General features: G+C 43.9%; 1 protein-coding gene and 1 long non-coding RNA gene across 4 annotated transcripts in view; one reads left to right on the forward strand and one right to left on the reverse strand.

The window, feature by feature from the left end:
• The window catches only part of LOC141370564 (uncharacterized), a 43830-nt gene that overhangs the window by 10361 nt on the left and 5923 nt on the right, over positions 1-27546 (reverse strand). The window lies entirely within an intron of this gene.
• On the forward strand, positions 49-27275 carry EDEM2 (ER degradation enhancing alpha-mannosidase like protein 2). 3 transcript variants are annotated; one of them, XM_025875789.2, is made up of 12 exons: positions 49-245; positions 439-549; positions 2402-2441; positions 6162-6267; positions 9716-9760; positions 10405-10530; positions 12825-13036; positions 14753-14894; positions 16190-16314; positions 21591-21735; positions 24729-24850; positions 26714-27275. In XM_025875789.2, the coding sequence occupies exons 1-12, from the start codon at positions 139-141 to the stop codon at positions 27212-27214; spliced, it is 1782 nt and encodes a 593-aa protein (XP_025731574.1). In that variant the 5' UTR covers positions 49-138; the 3' UTR covers positions 27215-27275. The 3 variants fall into 3 exon arrangements, with proteins under 3 accessions (XP_025731574.1, XP_073736615.1, XP_025731575.1); XM_025875790.2 differs by lacking the exon at positions 9716-9760 and having other exon boundaries at positions 50-245; XM_073880514.1 differs by lacking the exons at positions 12825-13036; positions 14753-14894.

Consider the following 27546-nt stretch of genomic DNA (forward strand, 5'->3'; position numbering starts at 1 on the left):
AGTCCGGAAGTGGGTGACGGATTCATCAGCGCGCAGGCGCAGTGGCGCGGATTCCCGGAACAACCGGCAGAGGCTCCCAGGATGAGCGGGTGGCGGTGGCTGCTGCTGCGGCGGAGGCGCTGACAGGACACGAGCTCTATGCCTTTCCGGCTGCTGGTCCCGCTCGGCCTCCTGTGCGCGCTGCTGCCCCTGCACCATGGTGCGCCAGGCCCGGATGGCACCGCGCCCGACCCCGCTCACTACAGGTGAAGGGGGTCAGGGTCCTGGCGCTTCCATAGTTGGGGAAGGAAAAGCGCAGACTCGGTCCTTTTCTTTTCCCTAAGTCCCAGGAGCCCCCACCCTGACCTGCTCGGACCCCGCCACTGGGCTCAGGTGGTAATTCCCACTTTCCGTCCTATTTGTCCTTTCCCCGGCCTTATTTCTTGTACCCCGCACCAGGGAGCGAGTCAAGGCCATGTTCTACCACGCTTACGACAGCTACCTGGAGAATGCCTTTCCCTACGACGAGCTGCGACCTCTCACCTGTGACGGGCACGACACCTGGGGCAGGTAGTGCGAGTGGAGGAGCAGGGGGGCGGCTTGGGTGTGGCAGTCCGGCCCTAGGCGGGGTGGGGGGGGGGGGGGTCTCCTGGGGCTGGTGGCTTCACGGCCTCCTCACCAGTTCCGGAAAAGCTCCTAGCGAGGGTGAGGCCGTGTTCCCTCCAATTCAGGGCAGCACCGCCAGGATCCACTCCACCCAGCCTCCTGGAAAGTGGGATCCCACCGTGGAAAAAGCCTGGGTTAGCCTGGTGGACTGGACCTCTGGGCTCCAACCACGACAGTAAGAGGCACCAGCAATGGGGATTTGGACACGTGGACAAATCTCTGAAGTCCTAGGCTATCGAGGAAGGGCTCCAAGAAGTCAGAAGACCCAACCCCTCATATCATAATTGGGCGAACAGGCCCAGGAGAGGGTGTAACTCTTCCAAACTTGAAACTTTAGAGCATTTGTTGTTAGTAACTGAAACACACTCACATTACTGACTGCTTCTTGAGATTGCAGCCCAAAATGTCACCTCAGCATCATTTCCCTTAACCACCCACCTGCTACAGGTCACTCTCACAAATCACCCTATTTATTTATTTATTTATTTATTTATTTATTTATTTATTTAGTAGCACTTCTCACTCTGATACTACCATTTTCACTCGTCTGCTAGTTTGTCTTTCTCACTTCCACTAGAATAAACATTTATGAGATGGAATTCTCTGTCTTGTCTCTTGCTGAGTGAGTGAAGAATCATTGCATTTAGCTGAGGCTGACATTGATTAAACACTGTGCTAAGCATTTTACTTGTGTCTTCTCATTTAATTCTCTTAACACCCCTAGGAGTTAAGTGCTGTTTTCTCCATTTAACAAATTAGTATGCTAAGAACGGGAGAAGTTAACAAGATTTGTGCTGGTTTTCTTTTTTTAGCTGAAAAAAAAATGTAAGCAAATGGCAGATTCAAGCAGTACAAAATCATATACAATAAAGTAAGTCTCTCCGATACCCTAGAACTCCAACCACTGTTGACTTTCTTGTGTATCCTCCCCAAAATGTTTTCAGTTTATACCATCATATAAGTATGTGTATCTTTTTAAACCAGCTTTGTAAAGGCATAACTTACATATAATAAAATGAACGCATTTAAAGCATATAGTAGCCACTATCACAGCCAAGGTAGAGTACATTTCTGTCATGCTAAAAGTCCCCTTGTGCCCCTTTATAGTTGATCCCTCCACCACCACTGGCCTAAACAACTGCTAATCTGCTTTCTGTCTATATGTCTCTTTTTGAAAATGCAGATAGAAGCATACCTCACTGCCTATTCCTTGTCTTTTTCATGTAACGATATAATTTGAATATTTTAACATTAGCCCATAGAACTCTTGATAACAGTCTTTTTTGACAACTTCATAGTTTTGCACTCTTTAAATGTACTGCAATTTAGATAATCATTCTTCAACTGGTGTATGTTTGGGTTACTTCTAACTTTTTGCTATTCTACACAATACCGCCATGAGCATTCTCAAGTATACGGCTCTGTACACATTGAGATAAATTCCTAGATGTGGAAAAGCCTGTGCCCTTAGCTACAATCTTATACTGCCTCCCTATGGCAGAGAAGAATGCTGGTGCATATAGATGATATGGTTAACCACAGTTGAGCAATATCAGCCCATCCTCCCAGGTGCATTAAATGGGTTAGAGCTTCTTGGCAATTTTCACTACGGCTTCTGTGTTGTGACTGGAAGCGAGATAGGCAGAGGCATTGCTGTGCCTCACTTATTATTTTTTGGGGTATCTGATCTGGGGCAGCCTTACTATCTTGTGTTTGATTTTCTTACTAAGCAGCTGGGATTTCTGTCCTTTTACAGTTTTTCTCTGACGCTAATTGATGCCCTGGACACTTTGCTGGTAAGTGTCTTGACAATTGCTTTTCCTCACCACCGTTGTGTAACCAAGATCCTTCCTCTTTTGGCAGCTTGACTGTGGGTGAAAAACAAATTCTTCACTTAAGCCTTTTATTTTTATCTCTGGATTCTGAACCATGAGGTTCTGGTTGCCCAGCCAGGTAGAGAAAAAGGATGAATTCCAAACATTGCAGGGTCATTTATTCAGCAGATGTTTATAGAGGAACTGTTATGAACACAGCACTGGGATAGGCCTATATAACTGTGGGTGATATGGAGACTTTGAGACCCTCTTTGTTTTCAGAGGCTTATATTCTAACTGGACATGTTCGTGATAAAAAAATATTAGCAGTAACTAGTTCGTGTGTTATGTATAGGGCTTGTCCTAAGCACTTTATATGTGTTATCTTGTTTAATCCTTCCAACAACCCCATGAGGTACGTACCTTTACTCCTTCTTAGTGTGGGGAAATCTGATGCTTGGAAAGGTAAAATGGGTTGGCCAGGGTCCACAGCTGTGAAATGGCAGGGCTAGGACTTGAGTTTAACTCTGTATGACAGCCAAGTCTTTTTTTTGAAGATTTTTTTTATTTACTTGAGAGAGAGAGCACGAGCAGGGGAAAGGGGTAGAGGGAGAGGGAGAAGCAGATTCCCTGCTGAGCAGGGAGCCCGATGCAGGACTTGATCCCAAGACCCTGGTGTCATGACCTGAGCCAAAGGCAGACACTTAACTGACTGAGCCACCCAGGTGACCCTATATCATGCCAAGTCTTAATTGTCCTACTTAAAAAGGCCGCAGGAGGGCGCTTGGGTGGCTCAGATGGTTAAGCGTCTGCCTTCGGCTCAGGTCATGATCCCAGAGTCCTGGGATCGAGTCCCGCATCGGGCTCCCTGCTCCTTGGGAGCCTGCTTCTCCCTCTGCCTCTCTCTCTCTCTCTCATGAATAAATAAATAAAATCTTTAAAAAAAAAAAGAAACGAAATTTCTGTTAAAAAAAAAAAAAGGCCACAGGAGAAGATATAATTAACAACTTTCTCCCTACTTCACGATTTCTGGTTGTCTGTCACGTCTTCTCATTTTTATATATTAATAGCGTTTACATGGTTGTGATCACCTTGCAGATATAATTTCGCTTTTTTTCCCTTAATGTTAATTTGTATGTACTTGTCCACTCATCAAATATTTATTGGGGGCCCCCTGTATGCCAAGCACAGTGCTAAGCTCTGGAGTTATAGTTTTAAGTTTAAATAGATATGGTCCCTGCTTTCTTGGAGTTACGACTTTTGTGAGGGAGACAAAGAATCAAAGAATAATCCTAAAGGACATAGAATTACAAATTGAGGTGAGTGCTCCAAAGGAAGAGAACATGGTTCTGTGAGTGGTCATGTAACAAAGGAAGCGGACCTAGACTGAGGAGGTCAGGGAGGACTTCCCTAAAGCAGTGAAGTGACACTTCAAGTAGGGATCTGAAAGAGAAGTCAGTGTTGACTAGGGAAGTGGGGGAGGACAGAGTGTTCCAGGCAAGGGCCTCACGGCAGGAGAGAGCGTGGCAGATGCAGGGAATTGAAGGAGGGCCAGTGTGTCTGGGATGTGGAGAAGGAAATGCAGGAAGCAAAGTGGACCTGGAGGCCTCACTGGGGACCAGGATGATGGAAGCCCTTGTTCACTATGTTAAGGATTTTGATTTCTAATTTGAGAGCAATGGAAAGCCACTGAAACATTTTAAGTAGAGGGCAGGAAATGCTGAGATTTCTCTTTTGAGAAGATCACTAACTGCAGTGTGGGAAGAGATTCATGTAATCATTCAGTAAGCATTTGTCGAGAATTGCTCCATGGGCTGTGCTTGGCACCCTGGGGGAAGGCAGGAATGAATGAGGCTCCTTCCCAGGTAAAGATTCTGTTAATATGGAAAGAAACAGATGCTGTAAGAGTTGTGTGGATATAGTTAATGCAGTCTTTTACAGGATGAAGAGGTTCATTTTAGCTGGAGGAATCAGAGGCTTCCTTCCTAGAGAAGTGACATTCTGATAATCAGAGCCAGGTTGGATTTGGAAATGGGAAGACACGTGGTGGAGAGATTCGGCAGAGGGCAGAGCATGTCTCAAGCCAAAAAATTGGGGCATAGTGGGTACAGTTTTTCTGAAGCAGATGAGGATAGGTTAGAAGAAGACGAACAGTGAGAAACGTGGTCAGAAGGGTAGGTTGAGGGGCACCTGGGTGGCTCAGTCGGTTAAGTGTCTGCCTTTGGCTCGGGTCATGATCTCAGGGTCCTGATATCGAGCCCCGCATCAGGCTGCCTGCTCCACGGAGCGTCTGCTTCTCCCTCTCCCTCTGCTGCTCCCCCTGCTTGTGCTCTCTCGCTCTCTCAAATAAATAAATAAAATCTTAAAAAAAAAAAAAAAGGTTGAGTCCACATCATTGAACGCCTTGAATGCTGAGATAGAATTGTTCTGGTTCCAAGTGACAGAGACCCAGTTCAAAGAGACAAGACGGGAATTTACTGAGTCAGATAACTAAAAAGTCTGGGTAAAGGCTGGCCTCAGACTCAGCTGGATCCAGGCACACAAACAGTGTCTTCAGGAGTCTCCATCTGTTAGCTCTGCCTCCTTTGTTGGCTGTGTTCTCGGGCTCTCCTTATGCTGGCAGAGTAGCCAAGAGTAGCTCCAGACTTCCCAGTCAGTGTGTATGGGAAGAATCAGCCCTTTTGCATTAATTCCAGGAACTGAGTCTCATTGATCTGGCTTGGGCCACACACTTATTCCTGAACCATTCACTGGCCAAGGGATACAGTACAGTGGTCCAGATCAAGTGCCCATTCTTACAGCTGAGGGAATGGGGTCAGCCTCTCCCAAACCGCAGGAATGGCTGTGGAAGAAGAGTGATTCCTCAAGAGAGAATTAGGGTACTGCTATCAGAATAAAAAGTATTAGAATCACATTTGGCTGACGGTTTAAATGAAGAGGGTTTAATTTTCTCAAGTGAAAGGAAGTCTGGAGGTAATTTCTAGCATGGGGTTGGCTGTTCAACTGTGCCATCAGAGACCAAGCTCTTTGTCTGTTTCCATTCTACCATCATTAGTGTACTGGCTTTCATTTTCATGCTTAGTACCTCAAGGTCTAAAATGGCTGCCACAGCTCCAGAAATCAAGTCTGCTCTCAAGACAGGAAGAAGAGTAAACAGCATGCCAGCAGTGTCTGTCCCTTTTTATTTAGGAAAACAGAAGCTTTCCCTTCCTCAAGGCTTAGGTAACACAGTCACCTCTAACAGCAAAGGAGGTAGAGAAAGCAAGTATCTGGATTTCCAGCCTCTATAGAGGGAGGCTACCAGGGTAAAAGAGATTGGAAATCAGTGTTGGACCAACCAACCTGAAGTGTTTTCCACGAGGATGAAGGTGACCAGAGAAGTCTGAAAACAACAGATACCCACTGCAAATGTCAAACTAGGATTTCCTAATGTGGTCTACAGTCTATATTGTTTCCATTAAGTGGGTACATAGTGACTCTTGAATTGGTACCTAAGAATTTACTTAACCGGTCTCTTGGTATTGGGTGATTTCTAGATCTCAGTGTTTCCTTCTCCTGTCACCAGTCCTAGAACAGAAACTGGAGGTCTTAAGTTGAATAAGCAAGGGCCACACCAGCATAGGATCCCAGACTCTTGATCCAACATCTTCAGTGCCTTAAAGCCTGAGAGAGCCTCACTGTCAAGTCTCTCTTCCCTTCCAGATTTTGGGGAATGTCTCGGAATTCCAAAGAGTGGTTGAAGTGCTCCAGGACAACGTAGATTTTGATATTGATGTGAATGCCTCCGTCTTTGAAACCAACATCCGAGGTGAGGGCTGCCTTCTAGGGCCTTTGGAAGAAAAGAGATTATGGAGTTTTGCCTCTGTGTAAACGAAGAGGTGGTAAATAGGATCATAAGGGTCAACCCTGCGAGGGCACTTGACCCAAACCAGTGACTGACAAAGATCATTCCCCCATCAGAGGGTGGCGTGTGGAGGTCTCAGGATTCCCCCATCAGTTTCAGAAATGAGCAGGGGACAGAGAAAAGACTGGAAAGAAATGTGCCAGAACGACTGCTCTATTTAATATATATTTGGTGCTAGGCTTACAGCCAGCCATGAACAAGAAGGATGTAACCCTTGCCTTCTTGGAGCTTATTATCTAGGAAGTGCTATCCAATAGAACTTTCTATGATGATGGAAATATTCTGTATCTATGTTGTCCAATGATGTATCCACTAGTCACACATGGCTTTTGAACATTTGAAATGTGTCTACTGTAACTGAGAAATTGAATTTTTAATTTCATTTAATTTTAACAAATTTAAATTTAGTGACATGGGGGCACTTGGGTGGCACAGTTGGTTAAGTGTCCAACTCTTGGATTCGGCTCAGGTCATGATCTTGGGGTCGTGAGATTGAGCCCTGCATTGGGCTCTGCACTCAGCGTGGTCTGTTTAAGACAATCTCTCCCTCTGCCCCTCCCCCCCAAAATAAATAAATAAACCTTAAAAAAAATAGTGGCATGTAGTTCATGATTATTGCATTACACGGTGCAAGTCTAGGGCATTAGTTTCCAAAGCTGGCTGTCCATCGGAACCACTTGGGAGCTTTAAAAAAGCTGAATGTTTAGGTTCCTCTCTAAACCTAATGAATTGGAATTTCTGGGTTGGGTCCTAGTAGTAATATTATTATCAGGTTTCCAGTGATTCTTTTTTTTTTTTTCTTTTTATTTATTTATTCATGAGAGACAGAGAGAGAGAGAGAGAGAGGCAGAGGGAGAAGCAGGCTCCCAAGGAGCAGGGAGCCTGATGCGGGACTCGATCCCAGGAGCACCCTGGGATCATGACCTGAGCCGAAGGCAGACGCTTAACCATCTGAGCCACCCAGGCGCCCAGGTTTCCAGTGATTCTTATGAAGCTAGTACAACCCTTATTTTCAGTGAACCCCTAGACCACCAGTGGCTCAACAAACTGTCACTTCTGGAGGCCAAGTTATATTTTTTCCCCTTATTTTGTACATGTTTTGCAGTTAAACTTGTACTGCAGGTATATGATAACATTTTTAGAAAGATTACAGAGCAGAGGGACAGCATGATACAAAATCCTGGTTTAGGGATCAGACCCGAGTTCAAGGCCATGTTCACTGTTTGCTGTGTTATACGCAGCTTCTGAGTCCGATTTATCATCTGTGAGTTAAGATTCCCTTGTACCTTTGTTGCTGATACGAATGTAATTATACCAGCTTTCTTTTGGTTGGTGGGGTTCATTGACCGGGATCTCTTTCTGCTCTTTCACTTTTAATCTTTCTTTATTTTTGTGATCAGATAGATCTTTTAGAAATTACATATTTTGTTTGTTTATCCATTCTGACAGTCTTTTCTTTTAACGGAAGCATTTAATCCATTTACGTTTACTCTAATTACTTAGGTATTTGCATTCATCTCTGTGGTATTGTTTTGTGCCGTTTGTCCCAGCTTCTCTATGTTCTTTTTCACTCTCCTTTTTTTTAATTTTTTTTATTTTTTGGTGCCTTCTTCAGATTGATATTTTTTCCCCTTATTCCATTTTCCTTTTACTAATGTAGAAACTATGCTCAGTCTCTTGCTTTTTAAATAATTCTCCTGGAAAATTTAACAAACTTAACAAAAGTCTAGAGTTAACGACAATCTTTATTCTCCCGAATAATACAAAACCTGGCTCTGAGACTATTCTGACCTGTATGCTATAGTTATGTATTTTAGTTTTTTTTTGTTTTAAGCCCTCCATACATTATTGCTGTTCTATACAGTTGAGGTTTTGGATTTACTCATATATTTACCACTTCTTTGACCATCTTTCCTTCCTGTGTCTCAGACTTTACATATGTGATCCCTTTCGTTCTATCTGAAGCACCTCCTTTAGAAAGTCCTCTAGTGCAGGTGTGTTCTTGGCAGATTTTCACAGCTTTTGTTTATATGAAGTGTCTTTATCTCACTGCCTTTGTTGGGTCTTTGAGGGATAATTTTGCAGGATGTATGATTCTAAGTTGATGGTGTTTTCTTGTAGCACACTGAAGAAATCTTTCCATTGTCTTCTCATTTCATTTTCATTGTTAAGAGGTAATCTGTCGGTCTAATTGTTATGTTTTGCAGATGATCGGTTTTATTTATGCTGGCTTCCCCCTCCTTTTAAAAAAGTTTTGTTACGGAAGTTTTCAAAAATATATAAAAATAGAGAAAATAATATAATGAAATACATGTACTCAACATCCAATTTCAATAATCATTGTTACATAGACTCTGCTCTTAAGAGCTTTATTTTCCTTCGGTGTTCTGAGGTTTACTGGGATGTGCATAAATGCGGATTTCTTTTTATTATCTTGCTTGGGATTCCTGGATCTGAGAATCAGTGTCATTCACTAGTTTTCAAAAGTTCATAACTATTTTCTCTTCAAGTATTGCCTCTCCCCCATTTCCTCCCTCTTCTCTTTTTAGAACTCTACCCAGAGAGATGTTACACCTTCTTATTGTATCCTCCAAATCTCTTCGGTATATTTTAAAAACAATTTTGTCTCTTTATGTTGCATTTTGGGTAATTTTTTGGAATCTGTCTTCTAGTCCACTGACTCTCTCTTCAGATATCTTATTTGCTATTAAACCTATCTATGGAATTTTAATTCCAATTATTATATTTTTCACTTTTAGAAATTCCATTTGGTTCTTTTGTAAATAAGCTTGGTCTTTTTTATAATTTCTTGCTACTTACTTGCCTATTCCAAACCTTTCTTTTATTTCTTTAAACATTTCCACATAATTATTTTGTATTCTGTGTCTGATAATTCCAATATTTGATGTATTGGTAAGTCTTATTCTCTTGTCATTTCTGCTGGTTTGTACTTCCAATGCCTTGTTTCTTTGTATGTTTTGTGATTTATTTAGATTTTAATGTACACTCATTCCCTAGACTTTATCTCTGGGCTTCTTTGAGGCCTAGATTGAAGGTAGGTTCTTCCAGGTAGAGTTTTTGTTTACTTCTGCCATTTGGCTGGAGGTACTGTTTCCCAAAAACTGCTTTATGCCAAAGGTTTGAGTTTTCCTAGACCACTCAGTTAGTGTGAATTCAAGCTGTAAAACTTAGTACCAGCCTGAAGTTACTAATTCTTAGGGAAGCTATTTTCCGCCTGCCCCCTTCCCTTTACTTGGTATCAAGATCTAAGGCATTTCCTTACTGTATGCTAGGGGAGGTGTGTAGGGTTTATTTTTAATCCTTCCTTATACAGACTATATAATTCTTTCAGATCCCAACTATATGGAGGTATCTTTTATCAGACTTTCCACTTTGGGTAGGTTCTGCCTTTGTTTCTTATTCCCCCTCTGACAGGAAAAGGGGAAACTGAAGCTCAAGGTCACCATTTTTTTGTTTTCAAGGAGAGGGCCATTCAGGATATCTATTCAGCCATATTTCCAGATACAGAACATTTATGTCTTTACATAAGTCCTAAGTATTGTATCATAAATCCAAATAGATGAATTAATACAATGAAAGTAATAACTACTCTGCCTTCCCTCCCCCCCCACCCCGCCCAGGTCTCAGAGGGGATTGGGAGACAGAGTGACCAAGTGGAATGAGTACAGGTTTTGCAGTCAGACAGACCTGGCCCCACCACTTGCTAGATTGGTGACCCAGGGCAAGTCATTTTACCTCTCTGACTCTCAGTATCTTCACTTGAAGAGGGGACAGTAGTACCTAGTGCTTGGTATACAATAGGGACTAAAAACAAGTGATAGCCATTGTTTTGGGGACCCACCAAGAGAAAAAAAACTTTGTAAACTTAACAGTGTACCAGTATGTGGGACTAAGGGATTCTTTCACTAGGTGGCTCTAGCCCCTTCCCAGTAGCCACCCAACAGAGCATGCAGGGTTAATTTACACAAGGGTAAGACTGGTCTTTGGGACTCTGACGCTTGTGTTTTATTCTCTCTGTAGTGGTAGGAGGACTTCTATCTGCTCACTTGCTGTCAAAGAAGGCTGGAGTGGAAGTGGAGGCCGGCTGGCCCTGCTCTGGGCCTCTCCTGAGGATGGCTGAGGAGGCAGCCCGAAAACTCCTCCCAGGTAAGACCCCCGCTGACGTCGGGCAGAAAGGAAGTCCAGTAGGTCCTGCTTCTCTTGCTGGAGACCAGAGTGGCAATGCCGAGTTATTTTCTGCTGTTCTCACCCGAACACTTGCTCTCTCTGCCTCTGGGCACCCACCATGGAAATCAGGAGAGTCCTGGGCATTTCCAGGGCTTGCTGGGACCCTGGCCCAGGATGGGTGAGCTGACCTCCTTACTGTTTGCAGGGTGGCACTGAAGGCCAGCCTGGTGGGTAGAAGGCTCTTGCTCTTATTTGAGAGAGCCCTTTTGCCCCCTCCCTGGCCCACACACTGCTGGGATAAAGGGGTTCCAGAGAAGAACCTCGATCTGTGTGTTAGGAGCCCCTGATTCTGGTCTAGCCAATGTCTTGACGAAGCCACTCTTCTCTCCTTGGTTCAGTTTCCCCATCTATCAAAAGGGAATCATAATTCCCACTTGCCTGCCACAGTGGCTTTTTGAGAGGCATAAAATGAGGTCAGAAAGAAGAAAGTGCTTGGAGAACCTCAAATACCACTGAAACGCAAAGGACTTGTTTTGTAGCTAAGCTGTGTCCAGTGCTGCGGACCAAGCCTCAGTGTATTTGTTTGGTGGGGCGTAGCTGAGCTCGGCTGCATCAGCTGGACACTGTGTTCTCTTCAGGGTGTGGTGGAGACTCTGGGGCTGTTCACACCCAAACACATCACTCTAGGCTTTCATCAACCTCTCGGCCACCACAGTTCTCCCTTTCTGGAGAAGAGCGGAGGAAAGTGAGTGAGCTGCGTTCAGATCCACTCAGGGCTCATGGCCCATAGCCTGCGTGTCCCCTTACAAACATCATATCCTGTGTGATTCATCCATGTAGCACAGTGCTTGGTTGCTCCCCCCTCCTTTTTTTTTTTTGGTCATTAAGAATCATTTTGTGTTGAGAAATATACATATTGGAAAGTGCATATTGGAGCAAGCCCCCGTGGAACTGCCATTCAGGTGAAGAAATAGGATTTTGTCACTCCCCCTCTTTTGAACACTGCCTGACTTTTCTGAAATGCTTCTGTGAGCCCCGTGGTTGTGACTTGGCGTTCGCCTCGCTTGCCACTTGTGCCTGCCACACAGCAAGTTTGCCCCTTACACTCAAGTCGCTGGACCTTGTGGTTCTTGGAAGTTTGATAACTTCGTTCACAATTTGGTGACGCATGGGCTACTCTGGGGTTATTTGACCTTTTGGGCTAGAGAGGAAATCTCTGCCTCTGGCTGTTTGTCTAGCTCCTTGCCTTGAGTTGGAAGGCACCAGGGTGGGAGGGGCAGAGCGTAACAGAGTGGGCGTGTGGCGGGCATTCCCATCCCAGCTCTGTTTGGCTCTCTCTGTATGACCTTTGAGTCACTTCCTTACAGACATGACTTTTCCTACCTATAAATTGAGGGTTGGACCACATCAGTAGTTTAGCGATTTATATCCTTTAAAAAAAATGATAATAGTTTAGCCCCAAAACTATTTAAAGCAGGAATCTCAAACTGCTTCCTCTGGGACTGCTCCAGGTCTGCAGATAGGTTTTATTTGGTCATAATTATGTTTGGAAAAGCATATGAGGGGAATCGGACGAAGGTGGTCAAAGATACAAACTTCCAGTTATCCATAAGTACTGCGGCTGTGATGTACAACGTGATGACTGTAGCTAACAGCCATGTGATAGGTTTGAAAGTTGCTAAGAGAGTAGATCCTAAAAGCTCTCATCACAAGGGAAAAAAACCAAATGTTTTCTTTTTGCATCTATACGAGCTGATGGATGTTAACTTACTGTGTTCATCATCTCACCATATAGGTAAGTCAGGTCTTTATGCTGTACGTCAGTTATATCTCAATAAACTCAAAAACAGAGAAGTATATGAAAGGCTTCTCATGGGGCATGCTCTTCAGGGTGCCACAAGCACCCCCACTTCCTGCGGCTTAAACCCTACGTGCTTCCCACTACGTTACTTGCCTGGCCTCTGAAGGCATCGTGTAAAATACTGAAAAGTGAAGCTGCTCCAGCCCAAGTGGGCATGCATGGGCATGGCAGCCTGGAGCACAGCCCATCACTTGCCTCCTCATCATGGGCAATAGCCCAAAGGTCCCATTGATCAATACTTGACAGCATCTGGGTTAGGTGGCCACCAAGGGCCTGTATTCATGACATCTATCCCTCTCTGGCTCCGTCTGTAGCAGATCACCCAGGAGATAGAGAGGGAAGTGCTGGTTGAGTGTTGAACCATCCCTGTGTCCCCACTCCTGTCTGGGATCATTACTTTGTGATTATTCAGCATTTCAGACCCCCACTGGCATGCCGTATGGGACAGTGAACCTGCTTCATGGTGTGAACCCGGGAGAAACCCCTGTCACCTGTACGGCAGGCATCGGGACCTTCATTGTGGAATTTGCCACCCTGAGCAGCCTCACTGGTGACCCCGTGTTTGAAGATGTGGCCAGAGTGGCCCTCATGCGCCTCTGGGAGAGCCGGTCAGATATTGGGCTGGTAGGTCGGCTGCTACCCTTTCTGTCTGAGCCAAGTCGGCCACCGTAGCCCCTGCTTGTAAGACTTGTGGCTCCGAGCAGTAAGTTGCAGCCCAGCCAAGGGACACTTAAGGTGACCTCAGCAGTGGCCCAAGACTTAGCATCAGGACACTGCAATTTAACCAAGCCTCCAGTTCAAGTTTTAGCCCAGGGGAAGAGAGCACGAGAGGGCACATCCTCTGGTAGGGAGAGGGGGCTGTGTTGAGTTTGATTCCTTGAGCTTCTCTTGATTTCTAGGAAGTGGGTCATATGCTTCTTGCCCGTGACTCACATGGCGACCTTAGATCACCAGCCCATCTGGCCCTCATTTTTACTGTCTGTTTGTGTTTGTTAAACTGGGTTTTTTAGAACACCAGTGCTGAGAGATGTTGAATGGTTAGCACTGTTGATCCTTGAGAAAACACAGTTTTGAACTGCATGGGTCCACTTATACACAGATTTTTTACAATGCAGTACTATAAACATATTTTCTCTTCTATATGATCTTCTTAGTAACACTTTATTTTCTTGAGCTTACTTTATTGTAAGAATACAGTACGTAATACATATAACATGTGTTAATTGACTGTTTATGTTATCAGTAAAGCTTCCACTCAAGAGCAGGCTATTAGTAGTTAGGTTTTGGGACAGTCAAAAGTTATATACAGATTTTTGACTGTGTGGGGCTAGGCACCCCAACCCCTGCATTGTTCAAGGGTCAACTGTAGTGTCTTTTTTTGGAGAATCATAATGAACATGAATAGGTTAAAGGTTATGAAGTCCTGTGATAGATAAATCTGTTTAACTTTGCTTAACTCAACATTTTCCAAACTTATTTGACCCTAGAGCTTCCCTTTCTTCTCCAATACCTATTAACCTTTGAGCCAGATGATCTCTAAGGTTGGTTTCAGCTCTTAAATCAGATAATCCAGTGAAACTAACAGTAATTGAGCCAAAGCTATCCAGGAAATAGCACTAGGTTTAGTCAGAATTGGCCTTGGCCTTGCTACGTCGAAACCTTGTGACCCTGGACAAGTCACTCAACCTCTCTGATCCTCAGTTACTGGAGCAGTAATGTTGATATATTCATAGTTCCTTTGGTGAGTCATTATGACTTGGAAAGATTGAGTTGTCTGAAAGTTGTTCAAGCAGGGATACATTTTATGCAAGTCTGGTTCTAAGTTTGAAAAGTGAAACTTGTATGAGGAATCCTTGAAAATCCCTTAAGAAGATGCCACTCTGGAGACCTATAGTAACTCCCTTAGTAGGTCCAACACAAGCAGGTTTTTCTCTAGCACTGGAACTGCAGTGGACTCCATATTCTCTCAGCCCTTACCATCTCTCTGTGCACACTGGCTTGTCTTCCGACTGTATCTCTTTCCCTCCGGGCCTTCTGTGATGCCCGGAGCCTGCTCTGTTTGCCTTTAGCTGGAAGTTCCAGGACTTAATGCTACCTGGAGCAGTTCTCAAAATCAGTGACAGATATTGATAGGAGTTTGTGGCCTCCCAGCCCCACACCCTGATAGCCTGCATGTCTCCCAAGAGTACTGGGGTGCCTGCCTTGCATCTGACTGGCCAGTCAGGGGTATGGGGAGATCCTTGTTTGGTCTTGAGCCCTCCCTTGGGACTGTGTGTGTGTGTGTGTGTGTGTGTGTGTGTTTGCGTGTCTCTCTGTCTCTCTCTTTCTCTCTCCTCCCAGGTTGGCAACCATATCGATGTGCTCACTGGAAAGTGGGTGGCACAGGACTCAGGCATCGGGGCTGGCGTGGACTCCTACTTTGAATACCTGGTGAAAGGAGCCATTTTGCTCCAGGATAAGAAACTCATGGCCATGTTCCTAGGTAAAAAGGGCGGGGTAAGGAGGCTTTTGCCCTGATTTCTCCCATTTACGTGTGGTTTATTTATAAACTTTCAGTTGCTCCCAAGTGCCCACAGACTCAGTTCTGAGTGCCTGAGTCTGTATTCAGAGCCAGCATAGACTTACCACTGCCTCCTTGGTGCCCACTGAGACCTCTTCAGGCCTTTCTGCAAGAGCCATGTGAACTATGCTGTGTTCTCTGTGTGTGGCCCTGGGTTTCTTATTTTCTGGCCATTGCACATGTGTTCCCTTTGCCTAGAATACCTTTTTTCCTGTCTTCATGTGTCCAAATCTTATTCACCCTTTAAGGCCCAGCTGAAATGTCACCTTGCCCACAAAGTAGCTTGATCCCTCCTTAGGATTTAGGCCTTCAGCACCTTTTGTGCAGTCAGCTGTCATCCACAGTTAACAGCTCTTCCTACTGAGTGCAGTGTCTATGCCTTATTCATCTTTATATTTCCCACAGTGCTTTGTATGAGGTAGGTAGTTGATTAATGCCTGTTGAATAAAAGCATTTTACCCTCCAAGCCCTTGGACACTAATAATAATGAAATCGAGGAATTGTTGGGCACCAAGTAATAACTATTATTATAGCTACCATTTATTTATTCAGCACATATTTAGTGAATACCATTGATGGGTCAAGTGCCACACCAAGCACCAAACATGGACTATTTCATTTCATCCTTACAGTACTATTTGAGATTGTCTTATTTATTTGCCTGTGTATTTGGTACTTCATTTAGATAATAATTTATTGTGCATATTTATTATGCACTATCCTAGTGTTGAGGATTCCGCAGTGAACAAAACAAAGTCCTGCCATTCATGGATTTACAGTCTAGGGAGAGGTATAAGTTCAAGTTCCCACTAGAATGTAAGTGCCCCAGGCCTGCATTTTTGTCTTGTTTGCCACCCTGTAGGTACCCGTACCTAGTAGATGTGCAGTGAATATTGTTGAGTGAATGAATGACTGAATAATCCCATGAGGTGTATACGGATTACTCTCCCCACTCTAGAGATAATGAGACTTAGCCTTAAGAAGGAAAACCTTACCCAAGGTCACAGCTAGCAAGTGGTAAGGCTAGAGCTGGAAGTTGAGTCTGGAAGTTTAGCTCCAGAACCCATGCTCCTTCCTCTGTGCCTTGTTGCTTCCTAGTCTGCTTTGAAGCTACACCATCATATGGTCTTCCAAAAGTGTAAGTCCGTGCTTCTGTGGTCAAGACCTGCCTTTCATCTCCATAATCACTGATGTGTCTTATTGCATCTTCTCTGCAGAATATAACAAAGCCATTCGGAATTACACCCGCTTCGATGACTGGTATCTGTGGGTGCAGATGTACAAGGGGACTGTGTCCATGCCAGTCTTCCAGTCCCTAGAGGCCTATTGGCCTGGTCTTCAGGTAGGAATGATCAGAGGGGTGGACATTTTTTTCTGGAACTGACAAAACAGGCTCATTCTGATGTATAAGTCAAAGTATTTCAGTTGCTTGAGTGCTTGGGTTGGAGACAGAAGAGATACCTGGAGTGAATTAGACTTAAGATTCTGCCAAGCTGAATTTTCCAAAGGGAGCTCTAAGGTGTCAGGAACTGAGCTTCCAGTTTGCTGTGAAATGTGATACCACTTAAAGTAGCAAGTGTCTTTCCAGGCTGGGCAGTAACAGCCATTGGCAACAACTGTTTGTCCACTGGACATTTCTGTCAAATCTCCTCATTCTTGACAGCAGGCCTGAGAAAGGGCGTGAAAGCAGCTGGGGCTGCCCTGCGTGCCATCATTATTGTTTTCCATTGCATGATCTGATGGAGTCACAGCTGGGAGGGCCGGATTTTGGAACCCATCTAACCAACCCCCTATGAATACCACAATATTTTTATAAGATAGTTTCTTTTTTTATTTTAAGAAAAGGTAATATCGTGTAGATGGTGGTAAATTTTAAAAGCACACCAAGGAATACAGTGAAAAGTAAATCTCGAGCTCCCACCCTCAAACCCCCTCCCCAGTCCAGCTCCTATTATCAGTTTTCTGTGTATATCTTTCTAGAAATCCATATGCGTAAGCATATGCATATTTATATCTACCTTTTTTTCTTTACATAGATAGGAATATATCATGTACTTTTTCACTGAATATGTCTTGGAGATCATATTGATACATATAGGTCAGTTTTACTTTTTTTTTTTTAAGATTTTATTTGTTTGAGAGAGAGAGAGAGCACGAGCAGTGGGGAGAGGCAGAGGGAGAAGCAGACTCCCCAGTGAACAGGGAGCCCAACGCAGGGCTCCATCCCAGAACTCTGGGATCATGACCTGAGCGAAAGGCAGATGCTTAACCGACTGAACCACCCGGGCACCCCTCAGTTTTAGTTTTTAACAGATGCATATTTTCCATTAAATTGATATACTGCAATTCATGTACTAGTCCCCCATTGTGCACTTTTAGCCAGACTTCTTATTTTACAGATGGGGAAACAGGCTCAGAGAAAACTTGTTGACAATATTAAATATAGGTCCAGCTCTTCTAAGATACTCATTTTTTTGCTTGAGTGCCCACTAAAAGAATTTTGAAGAACTGTGGAGTCCCCTGTGTGTTTTTTAATCTCAATGAGTTTAAATAGTCGTATACCATCCCTTTTTCTCCTTGAACTCATATTTTTCATTGTCCTCCAACAGGATTTTATCCTATTCTATTTTATGCCAGATAAATTTTATTGATACCCTCTTATGTCTTTGTAATAAAATTTCGGTATACATAGAAATTTAAAATACTTTAAAATTTCCTGTGACCATAGGCTCTGAGTATTAAATTTGTTTTCTTCTTGACTTGGTTATCATTAGTATGTAAATGAGTAAAGCAACATTAATAGCTTACAGTTTTCGATAAATAATTATAAAACGTAAAGGCTATTTCTTTATTTATTTATTTGAGAGAGAATGAGAGATAGAGAGCACGAGAGGGAAGAGGGTCAGAGGGAGAAGCAGATTCCCTGCTGAGCAGGGAACCTGATGTGGGACTCGATCCCGGGACTCCAGGATCATGACCTGAGCCGAAGGCAGTCACTTAACCAACTGAGCCACCCAGGCAGCCAAGCGTAAAGGCAATTTAATCAGAAATACATTTCTTAATGAGATTTCAGGGGCTTTTTTATTTTTAAGTAGTTTGTGTGTGAATAATTCATATTGCTAAAATGGGACATGGTTATGTATCAAAAGTTTTATTCCTCTTTTCATTTTTTTAGATGTAAGTGCTGAGGAGCCTTATGCACATAAATAAGTAGATAGGAATGGAAAGAGTTTGATTATTGCAATGTCATTCAGTTCTTTTCTTTTTGAGCGTGGCGGCGGAGGGGGCACACAGAGGGAGAGAGAGTCTTAAGCAGGCTCCACGTCCAGTGCAGAGCCTTCGGGTCTCCATCTCACGACCCTGAGATCATGACCTGAGCCAAAATCAAGAGTTGGATGCTTAACCGACTGAGCCACCCAGGTGCCCATCATTCAGTTCTTTGTAATCATTGACTTAATAGATAGAACCATATAAAACTGCCAGTATTCCACTGTTTGACGTACACAAATGGCGATATTATATGGTTCATTCTTTATATGATGAAAATAATCATATGATCTGTCATCAAAAAACATTTTTAATGATCCCTCTGCTGACAACTTGACCAGTTCCTCTTCTAGTTTTTTGAAGGCAGAGTATTGGAACCATCTGATATGCAAAAGAATTGTTACACAGTGATTAGAGTCATTCCATTTTTTCAACATCTACACCAGTATTTTAAACTTAACCTAGTTTGGTGCTCAGGAAATCTTTATTCCCCAGGACAGTGTTCCACAGGAAGGTTAGAGATTGCTGGTAGGTACACCTTGCAGAAGGTAAAATGGCAGAAGGATAACTGTGAAGGAAACAGTGATAATAGATAGCCTGCCTTTGTGTTAACAAGCATCTTTTCACGCAGATCCATTTTAGGAAAGTAGAGGATCTGGAAATCTGTTTTGTTAAAACTATTTGTGACTACATTCCTCTTGGGAAACCTTCTTGTATAACCTAGCCATATCACTGATCACACCCTTTGACCCTGCGAAATTCCATTTCTGTGCATGTTCCCCAAGAAAATAATTCAAGAGGGAAAGATGCATCATGTATACAGATATTCCTAGCAGCAAAGTTCATGACAAAGAAAACCTAGAAATGATCAAAATGCCCACTAATGGAGGAACAAATGAATGATTATATTTTAATGGAACGGGTCATTTTACAACTTAAAAAAATTAATATGTAAACTCCTGTGTTACATGAAGAGGTAGTGAACAAGAATCAAGAAAATGTGAAGGAATGAAACATACTGTTGGACTGTAGTGAAAAATTAGGAGTGATAATTAAATTTTTTAAAAAATTTCTCTAAGTAGATTTAACAATAACAAAATACACATAGAGGCATTATATTATGTGTAAACTGATTACAACTCTAGAATTTTGGTTTTATATGTTAAGGAATAGAAGAGAAAAATGTAAACAACTACTATAAGATAAGAAGGTGATTACCTTTTTATTCCTGTATGCTTTAAAAAAATATTTCTATAACTCTGAATAGAATATAAACTGGAAAGGTAGATACCAAAACTATGTTATCTGTGTGGTGAGGTTAAAGGTGACTTTTTTTATACCTTTATTTTTCAAATTTCCTAAAATAAAAATTAAAATAAAAGAGGGTGTGATAAGGAAGGAAAGAGTTTCATCTTCATTGGTGTGGTATTTTTTCCTGGCTTGACCAGGGATCATGGGTTCGTTCTCTGTGAGATTCTAAAAACGCTAATAACTAACATTTATTGAACATCTAGTCAGTGCCTTGTAGTGTGACTGACACATGGAAGTGATAAATATTTATGAGAATGATTTATGTGCCAGGCACTTTACACAGAATTATCACAGCACATGGAGGTAAATTTTGCTTTATAGATGAAGAAAGGAGGCTTAGATATGTTCAATTTGTTCATTCATTTATTCAACAAATATTTGAATGCCTGCTGTGTTCCAGGCGCTGCCCTTGTTCAGTTTATAGAATATGAGACACAAAAGAAAAAATAAAGTGGACAAATGCATGAAATAGTAAGTCTCAATGAAGGAAACAAAATGAGAGGCTGAGAGAGAATGTTGGATGGGGACCTAAACTTGAGGGAAGAAGGCCTGTCAGAGATGTGATACTAAAGCTGGTATCTCAAGAATCCAAGGTGGGGGATGATGTTCCAGATGGAGGAAATATCATGTGTGAAGGTCCTGAGACAGGAAAGAGTAGGGTGTTTATCAGAAACAAAGAAATGTAGGATGGCCACAGTCCAGGGGAGGGAAAGATCAGTCAGTGGAGGTCAGCAGTGCCCAGGTCGTGCAAAGCCTTGAGGGCCGTGGGGAGGTGTCTGGACTTTATGCTGAGCCCCTGGGAAGCCCTGAGGTCTGGTGTCTGTAGGAAGGCGGTTACTTTGGCTGTGTGGGGAGAGTGCACTGGAGAGGGGCATGAGGACAAGTGGTGAGGGCAGCAAGAGGACTGTGGAAGTGATCCCAGGGGGAGATGCTGGTGACCAGACCAGGTGGTTGCACTGGAGGTACAGAAACAAATCGTGATGGCTTAGAAATGGAATTAACAGGAGCTGCTGATGGAATGGATGTGGGGGTGGGGGGAAGGGAGGAGTCAAGGATGACCATCATTTGCTAAGTGCCGTTTACTAAGAAGGGAGAGGTGACAGTAGGGAGACAGCTTTGTGGGAAAGGGAGGGAACCAAGAACTTTGTTTGGGAAATGTTAAGTTTGTCCTATCCACGAGGCGCCCAAAGGAGATGTCAAAAATGTCAGATGTCAAAAAGCTGTTTCCCTGCAAGCTTATATTATTGTTAATAGCTACTTAGCAACAGCTAGTAAAACTACAAATGTGTATACTTTCGGACCCAGCAATCCTGATTCTGGACATTTGTCTTACAGGTAAACTTTGCATATGTTTAAGGTGCATATGTACAGGGTTATTTACTACACTATTGGTTGTTCTAGCAGATAGCAAAACATTGGAACCAATCCAGCTGGCTGTTAATAGGAAACTAGTTAAATCATGGTCCAAGCAGTGGAATACTATGCAACTGTGTAAATAGGAGGAGGGAACTTTTTATATACTTACATGAAAAATCAAGATCTGTTGTTAAATGAATTAAAGAAAGTGCAGAACTGTATATTTAATCGATTTTTATGCGGGGGAAAATAATATACTCACACATATTTATGTTTATAAACTAATACAAATTCATCTGGGGTATAGGGTAGGAATGAGACTTAGTAAGATCAACCTTTTTCTTATTCTTGAAAGTTTGAACCAGATTGCTTACTTACCTATTTAAAAACTGTAGTGGCCAGCTTGACTGAGCAGGGACTTTGAATACATCCTCTGTCCCTCACAGTAACTTAGAGCCTTTGTATTTTGCATGGGAGAGATGAGGCTCAGAGAAGGTAAGTGTCTGGCACAGGGCCAAACAATGAATAAATGGCTGACACGGTTTGATCGCAGGCTTTTGTGACTCCAAAGCCTTTGCTCTTTCTTCCCCGAGGTTGTGTGTGAGGTTTGGTACATGGAGTATTTTTTGTATATGGGTTTTTATGCCTGGTGGCTGCTCGTTTGACAACACTTCTCTCCTGCAGAGCCTCATTGGGGACATTGACAATGCCATGAGGACCTTCCTCAACTACTATACTGTATGGAAGCAGTTTGGGGGGCTCCCAGAATTCTACAACATTCCTCAGGGATACACAGTAGAGAAGCGAGAGGGCTACCCTCTTCGGCCAGGTAAGCAAGATCTCTGGCCCATCATACCCCGCAGGCTCTGGTTCTCTGAACCCCAAACCCTCATGTTTCTATGAGGCTCCATGCGTCATAAGTGCTCACAAGCTAATTTTTTCCCATCTGATGGAAGTGGCTCTAGGTGGTTTTCCCGGTAGGAATTGTTTACCCATATATTTTCTGATAAGGAAACTGAAGCTTAGGGGGTTGAGCTGGCTTTCCCACGACTAAATGTACGATGTAGGACTGGAACCCAGGCCTCTTAACTAAATCTTAGGCTCCTTCAAACTCGGGCAAGTGAGTGCAAAGGGAAGAGCCAGGTTGACTCCTTTTGAGTTCTTGCCATCAGGATTTCAGAAGCGTAGACAAACTTCCTAAGTCACTGGGTCAGGTGAGTTATGCTTCTATAATATGGAATGTTAGAGCTCTGGAATGGACCTTAGGAATGAATCATCCGGTGTTGTCCACCTCCCCATTTGCAGCTCAGAAGTCAAGGCGTGGAGAAGGAAGGTATTACACACTCGATAACTGTCTTAGAGTTCCTTTCCAGCTCTGATCCTCTGATTCACTGCAGGAAAGTTAAACACTGCAAGGAGAAGGGGAAGGGGGCCAGAGGAAGGAAGCTTAGTCAGCACATGTAGTCATCCCCCACCCCGAAATGGGTTACATTTCCATTGTTAGGCTCTTCCCACCTTCCCACCTGAATGCCTTTGAGCTGTGGGACAGGCCTTCTGGTGGCTTCTGCCCCTTCTGCCCTCCTCTACCCCATTTCCTTCCTCCTCTAGCTCAAGAGATTGTCGTGGGAGTTGTGGAGGGGACAGAAGAGGGAGTAAAACAGCAACAGCAAATTAGTCGCTTTGATTCCTCAAGGCTGCTCTTGGTATTTCTCATGCATTTATTCTCACAGCTTTTTCTTTTCTCTTCTTTTCCTTTCCTTTCCTGTCCTTTTTTTTTTAAGAGAAAGCTCTCAGAAGGTGTCATACCCAGTGTTACCAATAGATAAAATGAAGATAGTTGTGGGACTAAATGTAGGATGTAGGCTTGTGCGTTCTCAGGGTTAGAAGGAACCCAAGAGCCTTCTGATTGAGATCCCCTGTCATTGTGCAAGTGCTTAGCTGGTCTTTGTTCAGTTAACACCAGTGACAGGGAGCTCACTATTTCCAGAGGTACCCTGTTCATTTGCAGGATAGGCTGGCCGGAAGGCATCAGTGGAAAGTAAGGCAGCATAGCCAGGAATCCAGTAATGTCTTAGTCCAGTCGCCCTTCCGCCCCTAAAACAATAGCGAGCGGGAGATAAGGTACTACTCTTTCATTAGATTGACCAGTGTCTTTACACTTTGGTACATGCCTCTGATCAGCAGTATTGAAGCACAGAACCTGGCCTAAAGGTCTCTGAGGGCCTTTACCTCCTCCTAAGTCCAAGTCTAAGCCTTGGGCTGTCACCCTGTTCTAGAGAGTTGGCCAATATACAAGAAATTAAAGCAATGATAGCCGATGTAGGCCCATGTATGAGGAAGAGAAAACAAGAAGGTTGGGCCCGGGGTGCCCTGAGCCAGCCAGCTGCTAGCAGCAGGACAGGAGGCTTCCCTGGAGCACTCTCTCTTCTTTCTTTGAATGCACACAGTGTGTTCTCTTACTAGTAAATGTGCCCCCACCTGTGTCTTAGAATATGAGCAATCAGATTCGCAATTGTCTAGAGACCTGTGGGGTAAAGGGAGGGAGAGGTGGGGGAGAACTGGGAGACAGGCAGAGATCTTTTCTCTGAAAGTAAGAAATAGAGTTTGCAGTAATAAATCAAAAGGAGAGAAAAGTACTGATCAAGGGCCAGGAGGAAACAGGGAAGGAGATCAGGAGGAGAGGTTGATCTAGGGAGGGGAGAGTTCTCTCCTCTCTGAAAAGAGATAGGTGAAGAAATAGAAAAGTCTCTTAAGCTGTACCCTCCTCCACTGGGGCCACCCTGGAAGTCAAATCTTTCTTTTCCATACTAGCTCTTCAGATATTTGAAAGCAGTAAACACATCTTCCTGGGTTTTCTTTTCTCCAGAATAAACTTTCTCATCAGAATCAACTCCTATTGCCTAATATTCATCTGAAAATGGGGCGCATGTCTGAATGTCAAATTCCAGCTGTGGTTGTAGAGTCAGACAAGACTATTACTTTGTTCTGGGCCCAGTGAACTGGTGGCTATTTCTTTGTTAGATTGAAGATTGACTCTCAAATATCTTAACCTTCATCTTTTTTTTTTTTTAATCTTATTTGTTTGACAGAGAGAGACACAGCAAGAGGGAACACAAGCAGGGGGAGTGGGAGAGGGAGAAGCAGGCTTCCCACTGAGCAGGGAGCCTGATGCGGGCTCGATCCCAGGACCCTGGGATCATGACCTGAGCCGAAGGCAGACACTTAACGACTGAGCCACCCAGGAGCCCCTTAACCTTCATCTTTTTGTCCATCCCATCTCAGAAAGGGCCTCACGCTCAAGTCACTGAGTTTTAGTTTTAGGGTCAGGTTAGGCTATGAGTGACAGAGAGTGAGTAGTAGCTTAATTAAGGTAGACATTTATTTTTCTCTCACTTCTGGCCTTATGTGTCGCTCTGTGGTGTCAGGGACCTTAATCTCACACCTGGCTGCTGGAAGAGTTGTCAGTCTAAGCAGTTGTGAGCTTGGCTCTAGTTAAGGATTCTGTTACTAAGGGAAGAACGAGGGGACAAATACTGGGAGACAGGGAGTAGCCTTTGCCACCTCCCCCTCCCAGAACCTAGCTACCTCTCTCTCCCTTGGGATGGGAGTCCGTGGTCAGTTTGAATGCTGATCTCCACTAAGCTTCAGGCTTTGAGTATATTGGCTCTGGAAATTCAGCACTGTGTGAGCTATCCCATATTCCTCCTGGTTGGGGCCCTGTGGACAATGTGTGGAGGGGAGGAGTCTCTCACTGCCTGAAATGGGCCCTGAGCCTTCCCAGCTCAGCCCCTGGATGAGAAGGGTCTGCCTTGGACTTTACAGAACTCATTGAGAGTGCAATGTACCTCTACCGTGCCACGGGGGATCCCACCCTCTTAGAACTCGGAAGAGATGCTGTGGAATCTATTGAAAAAATCAGCAAGGTGGAGTGTGGATTTGCAACAGTAAGTGTTTTCACGGGCCCAAGAGTTGAGAAATGTCTCCCCCTGCTGCTAAAGAGCCTCTGGAATATTAGCACTGAAGGGACCTTAGAGAGATATACATACGCCTTTATTTTACAAGGGTATGTTTTGTGGAAAGTCCTGTAAGGTGGATTCTATAAGGGAAACAGAGTCCCATAGCCTTATATTCAAACCTGGGGGTCCTTAATGAAATGGTCCTAGTAGTTTCACTACTAGGTGTTTACTGAATGTCTTTTATGCACCAGGCACTATGCTAGACTGAGAGTTCTAGCAATGAACAAAGACCAAGCCCCTGAGCTGACATTTTAGTAGGAAAAACAACAAATGTGTATCTGGGAGACAGAAAGAAGGCCAGTGTGGCTGGAATGGAGTGAGCAAGGAGGGAAGGGGAGAAGAGAGAAGTCTCAGAGGGAGGCAGGGGCCAGATCGTGTAGGGCTGGGGAGAGTTTGCATTTTGTTCTGCTTAAAATGAGGAGCCTTTGTAGGATTAACAGCAGAGCAGTGACATTATCTGATTTGTATTTTAGAAAGATCACTCTGGCTTCCCCAGTGAAAAGGGATCGAAAGGGTCAAGGTTAAGAGCCATGTCACATCCTTAGAGGACCCAAGCAGGCAAGCTATAAACAAACTATCATTACAGACGTAAAAACCAGATGTGGAAGAAAATTGTCTGGAAGAAAATTCACCAAAAAGTGTACAGAGGGTTTTTAGGGTATGGGATTAAAAACAGACCAAAAAAAAAAAACCCTTCTTTTTCAAAATTTTGTAATGTGGTTATATTCTACAGGTAGAATATATATATTTTAAAAAGACCTATGTATGTAGGGGGAAAAATAAAGCAGTGATATGTTTTAGTGTCTAATGTGTTGTATTTTGTGAAAAGCCAAAGTGGATAAGCCCACTGGGGACTTCTTAAGAACATTTGACTTATTTCCATGAAAATGAAAACCCTCTGGAGGTCTTCCAGGGCAAATGATGGGAATAGGCGTCAGACTCCTTGGCCTTTGACAAATAATAATTCTTGGTACATAAGTCCATACTTTAGTCACATTTTTTTGTGAAAAATAGATGTCCACTGAGAATTAGTTTTAAGAAAATGTATCTCTAATTCTGAGACACGAATATAAATGTAGGAAGTAACCTTACTCATCCATGGTTGTAAACTTAGTATGAATTTTTCTTCATAAAGACTTCTCATTAGTTATTACAGTAGCAAAAACTTGGTAACTAACTTCATGCCCATCAAAGGGGATCAGCTAAGTAAATGACGCTACATTTTTACAGTGTCGGTAAAGGGGATGACTCAGTCTGTGTGTGTGGTCACCACAAAGGTAGGATAAAGGGGATAGGTACTGTCATGTCGTCTGGGGGGGTCAGGGAAGACCCACTGATGAGAGGGTATCTGAGCGGAGAGCTGAAGGCAGTGAGGGAGCCAGCTGTCTGAAGGACAGAGTGCTCCAGGCTGAAAGAACAAGCAATGCGGAGCGCCCGGGGCCGGAGTGCACGCGCTTGCTGACCGAACAGAGAGCCCAATGGCTGGACCCGCAAGAACAAGGGAGAGCCTCAGAGGGGTCAGGGAGAGAGCAGGGGCCAGACCGGGAGGACCTGTGAGGCCATGATAAGGACTTCGGTTTGAGAGTCTACATGAAGTGGGATGTCAACAGAGGGTTTTCACTGGAGGAGTGACAGCTAAGCCTTACCCTGTAACTCTGCTTGAGGGTTGCGACACCTGGGGTTGGCACTCAGCTGCTCAGTGGCAGAACAGGAATTCCTGACGCGGGCCCCCGGCCCCCTCTGCTGCCCCATGACGCTGGGTCTGACTCACTTCCCTCTTCCTCGTGGCAGATCAAAGATCTGCGAGACCACAAGCTGGACAACCGCATGGAGTCTTTCTTCCTGGCTGAGACTGTGAAATACCTCTACCTTCTGTTCGACCCAGCCAACTTCATCCACAACAATGGCTCCACCTTCGATGCGGTGATAACCCCCTATGGGGAATGCATCCTGGGGGCCGGGGGTTACATCTTCAACACAGAAGCACACCCCATCGACCCCGCTGCCCTGCACTGTTGCCGGAGGCTGAAGGAAGAGCAGTGGGAGGTGGAAGACTTGATGAGGGAATTCTACTCCCTCAAACGGAACAGGTCGAGATTTCAGAAAAAAACGATAAGCTCGGGGCCGTGGCAACCACCAACAGGGCCAGGCACGTTCTCCTCACCCAAAAACCAAGACCAGGCGAGGGAGAAGAAGCCTGCCAAGCAGAAAATCCCACTGCTCAGCTGCCCAAGTCAGCCCTTTACCTCCAAGTTGGCATTACTAGGACAGGTTTTCCTGGACTCCTCATAACCATTGGATGATTTTTTTTTCTTTTGTGTTTGAATTATGATAATAAACCTGCTTTTGACAATTGTGTTTTTCTATTTTACATACTGGGTTGTCTCAGGAGATTTGGTTCAAAGAAAAGATTCATGGCTAAAAAACATGGTGAATCTAATTTCTTTTTCTCATACAGTTGGAGAAACAGCTGAACCCAAAGTCAGCCTGCTGCATGACCCCGAGGGTTGATGATTGAATCTCCCTTCCTTTCAAAGCTCCCCTCTTCTGGTATCTCTGGGAAGGGTGTGGTTATGAATCTATTTGTCATGTCAAGCCCAGCCTGTGCTTCTGTCCTTTAGCAC

The sequence above is a fragment of the Callorhinus ursinus genome, unplaced genomic scaffold, assembly GCF_003265705.2.
Source record: "Callorhinus ursinus isolate GAN/ISIS: 27379988/994484 unplaced genomic scaffold, GSC_fseal_2.0 scaffold38, whole genome shotgun sequence".
Lineage (NCBI taxonomy): Eukaryota > Metazoa > Chordata > Mammalia > Carnivora > Otariidae > Callorhinus > Callorhinus ursinus.